The following is an 8921-nucleotide window of genomic DNA, read 5'->3' on the forward strand; positions in this document are numbered from 1 at the left end:
GCAAAGTGTAAACGCGCGTTTACCCGTTTGAGGCGTCTGGCAGAGATGCTCTAATCTTAAGCCATTGGGCGCCTCCATGTGCGCAGCAGGTGTTCATCACCAGGCAGATAGGCATGAAGTGCATGGCCCATTATTTGTGCATGACTTTGCCACATGATTCGATGCTCTCGATCCGATCAGCGTTGGTTCCGCGCCGGAGCCGTCTAGATTTATGCATCAAAGTCAAAATCTGGAACACGAAGCGAAAGAACCCCGATTATGGTCACGGTTCAGACGGCGGAAGCGAGCGATTACGCCGCCGCCGTATGGGAGAGCAGGAAGGCCAAGGTTTTCGTCATCGCGGGGGTCGGCGCTGTGCTAGCGGCGGCCGAGGTTGCTCTCTACCTCTGCTTCCACCTGTCGAGGACGTTCTACCTCTCCACTGCCGCCGTCCTGGCGGTGACCGTGGTGTGGCTGCTGCTGCTGTTGCACTGCACGGCGGGGCAGGCCGAGCGCATGGCGGCACGGCGGGCCCAGGACGACGGCGAGGAACTGCGCGTGGAGTACAGCTTCTTCCGTAAGGTCGCTGGACTGCCGTGCAAGTTCTCCTACCAGGCGCTGGCGGCTGCCACGGACGACTTCCAGTGCGTGGTCGGACGGGGCGCGTCGGGGACGGTGTTCCGCGGCATCCTCGACGATGGAACCCAGGTGGCGGTGAAGCGGATCGGCGCCGACCATGCGGACAAGGAGTTCAAGGCGGAGGTGTCGGCCATCGCCGGCGTGCAGCACGTCAACCTGGCGCGCCTAATCGGCTTCTACCTCGGCTCGCCGCGCTTCCTCGTCTACGAGTACATGGAGCACGGCTCCCTCGACGGGTGGATCTTCCCCTGTGTTGACGACGGCCGTGAGCGCCGCTGCCTACCGTGGGCGCGGCGGTACCAGGTCGCCGTGGACGTCGCCAAGGCGCTGACGTATCTGCACCACGACTGCCGCGCCAAGGTGCTGCACCTGGACGTGAAACCGGAGAACATCCTCCTCGATGATGGGTTCCGTGGGATCCTGTCGGACTTCGGGCTGGCGAAGCTGGCAGGGAAGGACCAGAGCCGGGTGGTGACTACGGTGCGCGGCACGGTGGGGTACCTGGCACCAGAGTGGCTCCTCGACGCTGGCATCACGGAGAAGTCCGACGTGTACAGCTACGGCATGGTGCTTCTGGAGATTGTCGCCGGCCGCCGGTGCCTTCGGACGGAGGAGGATGGCCGGTGGTCGTACCTGCCCAAGATCGCGGCGGAGATAGCGCAGGAGGGGCGCGTGATGGAGTTGGTGGACGGGAGGCTCGCTACCGGCGGCGATGATCAGGTGGAGGAGGCGGCGGTGCGGAGGGTAGTGCACGTGGCGCTCTGGTGTTCGCAGGAGCACGCCGGGGTGCGGCCGAGCATGGCGCGCGTGGTGGAGATGCTGGAGGCGAGGGGCGTGGGAGAGGTAGAGGCGCCGCCGCCGTCGGACACGATCATGGTGGACCTTCTGGAGCTCGATGACGACGCGCGCGGCGGCGGGCCGTTCGGCCTGCCGGTGAGACCCGCCGGGAGGGCCGCCTTGTCGTCGTCGGTGCTGAGCAAGGGCGACTCGTTCGCGCTATCCTACCTGTCAGGGCGATAGAGTTGGTCATTTGCAAACTCGAACATGAGTGCCAGAGGCAGACTCGCGATGCACTACTGTGAAAGCATTTGTAATTCATTGTCCACTCATTTTTTGTTTGGAAGCTCTACTCTGTGAGAACCCTCCACATCTCGTTATTTAACCGATAACCGATATTACAAGAAGAAAATTATACTGTACTTTTTTTTTTTTGAAATGGGGAATAAAACTCCGACTTCTGCATCATGATGATGCACACGGCCATTTATTAATAAATTTAATTTAGGTACAAAGTTTACAAATCATGCATCGCCCACACACGAACTACTCCAAGTAGCCATCAAAGTAATCTCCTAATATGACGCCAACCAGCCTGGGACCAGATATCCTGAGCGACCATCTGGAGCCGTGTACATCCAGAAACCATGGCATCCTAGTGTCCCTCCGGTGACAGGAGAGCCCAAAGCTGAACCCAATGGAACACTATATGGATAATCTGCAAGAAATTGAAAGATTGTTTTTTGTTAAACATAATATCATTTCTGACCCTCCATATATATAGACCAACATAAAGCAGAAACCCCAATCCAGATAAAAGCCGTAGATTGTCTATCTACTCCATTCAACCAATTACCAAACATATTAGTACAATTGGTTGGAGGTGGAAGATCATATGTAAAATTCACTGTGCGCCAAAGAAGCTTAGCTAAAGGACACTCGAAGAATAGGTGTTGAATAGATTCCTCTTCTCCACAGAAGACACATTTCGTGCACCCATTCCAGTGTCGTTTGGCTAGATTATCTTTAGTTAACAGAACTTTATTACTCAAGAACCACATGAATATCTTTATCTTAAGAGGAATTTTAATCTTCCATAGATACTTTCGTAAAAAGGGATATGATCACCCATAATATCCTCATACATAGACTTGACCGTAAACAAACCAGTAGGTGTGAGATTCCAGACAAATCGGTCATTTTCTTCATTCAAAGTTACCGTCATCAATTTGCGACACAATTGTAACCAAGAGGTCCATTTGTTACCGTTCAACACCCTCCGGAAACTAATATTCAGACGGGTTTGGGCTAACACATGGGCTACTGTTACATTTTTGTGATGAACAATATTATACAAAGACGGATATTGTTGAGCTAAAGGCACTTTTCCTAACCATGTATCTTCCCAGAAATGTGTACCCGTCCCATTTCAAACTTATTAAAAAACCTCTAGAAAAAAACTCTTCCTTAACCCCCATCAACCCCTTCCAAAAGGGAGAATCGGTAGGCTTAATCTGTACCTCAGCTAAAGTCTTTTATCTTAGGTATTTGGCATGTAGCAATTCTTGCCACACCCCGTCCTCATTCAGAAGTTTAAAAAGTCATTTGCTCAATAAACATCTATTTTTAATTTCAAGAACCTCAATACCTAAGCCCCCTTGATCCTTAGGTAGACATACAATAATCCATTTCATAAGTCTATATTTCTTTTTCTGTTCATCAGACTGCCAAATGTAGAAGTCCAAACGTTTCCTTACCCCAACAGGTATTTGTAGAAAGGACAACATAAACATCGGTAAGCTAGTTAATACTGAATTGATAAGGACTAGCCTATTACCATAGGATAGTAATTTCCCTTTCTAGCATCCCAACTTGCTCTCAAATCGGGTTTCCACCGGATACCAATCAGAATTATTAAGCTTCCTATAATGGATTGGAATACTCAAGTATCTAAAGGGAAGTGAACCAGCGTCACATCCAAAGATCTGTCTGTACTGGACCTCCTCATCCTTGGCCTTTCCAAAACAAAAAATCTCGCTCTTATGAAAATTAATTTTAAGTCCCGAAAGCTCCTCAAAAAGACATAAAATTAATTTCATATTAACCGCTTTTTGTAAGTCATGTTCTAGAAACAGAATCGTGTCATCAGAATATTGTAATATAGAGATGCCACCCTCAACAAGATGAGGGATAAGCCCTCCTACTTGTCCATCCTGTTTTGCACGTTCAATTAAGATGGCAAGCATGTCCACTACAATATTAAAAAGCATTGGTGATAAAGGGTCCCCTTGTCGCTATCCTTTTCTCGTCTGAAAATAATGACCAATGTCATCATTAACCTTGACACCCACGCTCCCCCCTTGGACATATTGTTGCACTATTCTACTCCACTCAGGAGCAAAACCCTTCATTCTCAGCGTTTGTTGTAAAAAAAGGCCATTTCACTTTATCATAAGCCTTTTCAAAATCAATTTTAAACAAAACCCCATCCATTTTCTTACTGTGTAACTCATGAATTGTCTCGTGGAGAATTACCACCCCTTCCAAAATATTTCTTCCAGGCATAAAAGCTGATTGTGTTGGTTTTAAAATTCTTGGGACAATCCCCGTTATACGATTAGTACCAGCCTTAGTAAATATTTTAAAACACACATTTAACAAACAAATAGGTCTATATTATTGTATTTGGACCGCATCTTCTTTCTTGGGTAGTAATGTGATTACGCCAAAATTAAGTTTGTAAAGAGGCAATTCCCCCGTATTAAACTGAGTAAATAGCGCCATCAGATCCTTCTTTATTACTTCCCAATTTTTTTTGATAAAACACCGCTGGAAAACCATCCGGTCCAGAAGCTTTATTCAGTTCCATTTGTGAGATTGCCTCATACACCTCCTGTTCAAAAAAAAGGAGCTGTTAGAATCTCATTTTCAGCGATCGAAATTTGCGGTATATCTTGTACCATATCCTCTATTAATGAAATATTACTTGGTGCCGATGCCCCAATTTTTTTTTTTATAGAATTCAGTAATATAGACCTTCAAATTATCATCCCCTACAATAGTTCCTTGTTGTTCCAACTGAAAAAAAAATTCTTTCTTCGGTGTTTACCATTTGCTATCAAGTGAAAGTATCTCGTATTATTCCCTCCCTCCTGAATATGTTTAACTTTTGCTCGTTGAGCCCATTTTGACTCCTCTTCCCTTCGTAGTTTATTTAAATTTTCATTTGTTTTGTTAAGTTCTTCCCTTTCATGCAAATTCAATGGGTTTGTTTCCTCTTTCAAATCCAGACAATCAGTAATAGATAATAATTTCTCTTTTTCTTTTTTATACTTCCCACTTTGATTCTTCGCCCAACCCTTAAGAAATCTTCTAATATGTCTTAGCTTATTTAACCAAACATCCATAGGATTCAATCCCCGTACAGCTGAATTCCACTCCCTTACTATCATATCATAAAAACCTTCCTGTTTCAACCAATGTAACTCAAAATAAAATTTGGGTTTATTACCTAGATGAGCCTTTATTCCCGAATCAATAAGAATCGGGGTATGATCGGAATCCACTCTTGTCAATGCCCGTACAGTGACAAGTGGAAACTTTTGTTCCCACGATATATATGCTAGAACTCTATCTAGCTTCTCATATGTAGGTTCAGTACGTCGACTTGCCCACATAAATTGCCTCCCAGATAAAGCAATTTCACGTAGGTTCAAATGCTCTATGATTGCATTAGAAACAAAAGGCCACAACACCCTAAAGTTATCACTATTTTTTCTTACCTCTTTCTTATGATATTGAAATCACCCCTACCAATATAGGTAATGTTTCCGACTCGCATGTTCTTACTAATTCCGCCAAAAAATCTGCTTTATGCGTATCTTGGGCAGCCCCATAGACAGGCGCCATAATCCATTCAAAACCATCACGTTTACATTTAACATGTAACATTTAACATATAACTAATACGGCCGTTTACAAACAGGTCGGGGATTCCCAGTAGTTAGGAGGATAGGAGCATGGTTAGACAATTTTTTGATACGTTCTACTGCACAGACCGACACCATAGGGTATTTATCTTCCCACTTGGTATCCATCAACACGCGATCTAGTTTTTCGTACGTGGGTTCAGGCAAGCTGTTTTCCCAAGTAAATTATCGACCGGACATAACACCTCTCTTAAGTCTAGACTATCAATGACAACATTAAACAAGAAAGGCCAATATCCATCGAAAATGCCTTTACTTTTCTCGTGAGGAAATCTCAGCAAATTAAAATCCCCTCCGATCAAAATCGAATGGGGATTATCTTTTGCAAGATTTACCAACTCTCGTAAAAAGTCAGCCTTAAAAGCGTCTTGGGCGGCACCATACACAGCGACCAGACTCCAAATGAAACCGTCAGCTTTATTCTGAATGTCGAGTTTAATGTGATACTCTCCATCAGAACTAGCTAAGACAGTCATGGTATCTATGCGGACGCCAAGTAATATGCCCCCCGACCTACCACGAGGTGGGCGAGAAAACCACTGAAAGTTAATCCCGCCTGATAATCGGTCGAGAAAACTCTGTGAGAAATTCCGCCTACCCGTCTCCAATATAGCAATAAAATCTAAATTAAAATCTCTACAACAAGGGGCAATATGAGAATGCTTAGCCAAGTCTCCAAGACCTCTGCTATTACGAAACATGCCATTCATAGTGAAACTATTTTAGATTTAATACCCTTGCCATACCTACGAGATTTCTTTCCAGCCGAAGATCGAGAACCACGTGCAGACGCCTTTAGATCATACAATGAACTAAGCTCTGAGTGTTCCAAATCAACTTATGTAATATTTCCAACTATAGCCGAGAGAAGCTGACCATCTAGGATGTCATCATCTTCATCATCGTCTATTATGGTAGTTTCAATCCCAGTGGAGACATTCGAAACAACCGTTAAATGGTCAAGCTCCGTTTGTCTCAACACATTAGCCGAAACCGAAATCTCATCAGACCGACTACCCATCGAAACACCTAGACTACTCAAATTTAAAGAAATACGAGAATCTGAAAAAGAAGTAAACGACTTGACTGGTTGTTTAGTACCTGTCGTCTCGAGGTTCTTCTTCGCCTTGCGCCGCATGGCTCTCTGCATGACATCCTCATCCGTGGCCCCCACCCCATCCTCAGCAAGTGCATACCTCCCACTCCTCCTCACCATCGGCCGAACAACGGTGGGGGGCTAGTGGGATGAGGCTACTACAAGGTGGAGACCGGTGAGGGAGAACTCGAGCGTGGTGAAGACGGTGTCGAGGCGGGCGTAGAGATTGCCGATGTAGGGGTAGTTGGCGGTGTAGCCCCCTGCAACGGCCTCGATCGCGACGAAGATACTCCCTTAGGTGAGGAGGGCGTCGACGTTGGGCTGATGGAGCCTCCATCCGCCTCAGGTGAGGAGGAGCTACTTCCCAGCCCTGTATGGCCCTCCGCCTGTGGAGGCAGAACCACCGGGGCTGGCTGCCCCGCCTGGAGCTCCTCGCAGCACCGGGGTCTGTTGGGGGATGACCCCCGGTATGCCAAAGGCATGCCAAACCGGATGGTTTGATCCATCAAGATACCGGTTTGATGTTCGTTCCGGAGAGTAAAGTTAAACGATTGGCTAAGTAAATCTATACCGGTATCCCCAAAGAGAGGTATACCGGTATGGGCTAGGAAGACACCGGACTGCCGGTAAGAAGTGCACTGTAGGACGTTGGCACGACTGGTCAAAGATTCTCTCAAGAGCTAGAGGACAAGGATGACCTAAGCAAAGTAACTTTAAACGAAGCCCTGACGCCAAAGAGGAAGGTGACGCCAAAAGCAACCGGACAACGTCAGCTTCCCCGATTAAAGAAGATACCGGCGTCACCTATGATTAAAGTAGCTTTGTAAAGTAGTTTGTCTGTTCAAAGATGCCATTAGGGTTTCTTCCCTTGTAAGCCACCCTCTCCCCTATATAAGGAGAGGGGGCACACCCCCATCGCGGGCATGAGACGATGAGATAGATGCATCCAAAAACCTGTATTCTGTTGAAATCAATATAGAGAAAGATTTAGAGCAGAGTTCTTCCTTGTGTCTCTCTTCTTCCACCTCTGGCTTAGGCCAAGTTCTTGAGGAAAGCACCCGGAAGTTCATCCATTCTAATCCAAAAACCCTCCCCCGAATCCTCTAGCGTCCAACTCGGCCCCAACTTAAGCCATCCCATGGCATTTGTCGGTTCACCACGACGACAGTTGGCGCCCACCGTGGGGCAAAGAGAGGCGCTTGCTGGAGTTCACATTCGGGCGGGCCTCCTCGACGTTGCAGGCGAGCGTACGGTATCTGCGCTCGTGCAGCGCATCTACGCCATGGACTTCATCAACGACAACGCGGGCTGCTTCGCCAACGGCGGTAAGTTCCCCAAGAACGGCCGCATCATCGAGTTCGGCAGCCACCGCATCTACTTCGGCACCGTCCCTGTGCGCCAGTGCCTCTCGCCGGTGCTGGTGGCACCGGATCCGCCAAGGTGGCTATGTGCTGGCCGCGCCGCCGGCAGCGTGCAAATCATGATGGCTGGCGTGGCTGGCACTGGCAAGGACGTTGTGGAGGAAGGTGCTGGCCGTGCGGCATCGACCCGTCCGGCCAAGCCACCGCTGGAGCGCGACGCAGGCGCTGCGGGAGCATCTTCCGCACCACCGGAGACACCACTTCAAGCGGCGATGAACGTGCTGGCGACGCCCATCGCGCAGAACATCGACCCGGCTGCGGCTCAGGCGCAGCTGGAGGCAACGCGCAAGACGCTGCTTTCCGGCGGCGCAAACATCATCCAGGCGCAGCGCGAGCTGAACCTAACCCTACGTGAGTATAACGCTGCCCATGGGTTTGCTTCAGTTAGCGCTCAGGCTGCTAGGATGCCGGAAAACCGGCTTAAGGCTCGCAATCTAGATCAGGATTTGCGTAAGGAAGTTCTTGCCGGCAAAAGTACCTCTGCATCTGTGAGTATCGTAGAGAAACCTAAGTACAGTAGTCCGGATAAAACTATAAAAGCTGCTAAGGCCGCTATGGAGATGTGTGAGTCGTTATCCGGCGATGCATTGGCAAAGCAGCAAGATAGAGTTAGAGGCACAAAATGATGAGCTTGCTAGAATCAACAAAGCAGCGCTCCAGTCAAAATCGATCCGGTCGACAAAAGTTGCCGGAAGCAAGTCCCAGGGGCAGGCATCGTCCCCCCATCCGGATAAAAGAAGGGAAAAGAAATGAATGCACGGTAGATGACCGTGTTTGATCCGGTTCTTGCCGGAAAACAAAAAGCCGGGCCACATGATGCCGGAGAAAAAAGCTATGGAGCAGGTCGCGGCTATGCCGGAAATGGCTATGCTGGAAACGGTTATGTCAGAAACAATCATGCCGGTAGAAACGAAACCGGGCAAAATTATCGAGCTGCAAGGGCAGCGTATGCTGAAGAGGAGATGCGACCACCAAGGTACCGGCATGCAAGAGCCGCGGAACCGGAAAGATATGAAGATG

At 48.1% G+C, this 8921-nt stretch overlaps 1 protein-coding gene across 1 annotated transcript; it reads left to right on the forward strand.

Annotated features, from left to right (window-relative positions):
• Positions 1 to 258: 258 nt before the first annotated feature.
• LOC124703586 (probable receptor-like protein kinase At5g20050) lies at positions 259 to 1638 on the forward strand. The gene has a single exon (XM_047235800.1). It carries the CDS (start codon positions 259 to 261, stop codon positions 1636 to 1638), a length of 1380 nt encoding a protein of 459 aa, XP_047091756.1.
• The last annotated feature ends 7283 nt before the right edge of the window (positions 1639 to 8921 follow it).

The sequence above is a fragment of the Lolium rigidum genome, chromosome 1 (assembly GCF_022539505.1).
Source record: "Lolium rigidum isolate FL_2022 chromosome 1, APGP_CSIRO_Lrig_0.1, whole genome shotgun sequence".
Classification (NCBI taxonomy): Eukaryota; Viridiplantae; Streptophyta; class Magnoliopsida; order Poales; family Poaceae; genus Lolium; species Lolium rigidum.

Bases quoted from the DNA above. Each gene is read 5' to 3' on its own strand.
- LOC124703586 (XM_047235800.1), top strand. From the start codon at position 259: ATGGTCACGGTTCAGACGGCGGAAGCGAGCGATTACGCCGCCGCCGTA.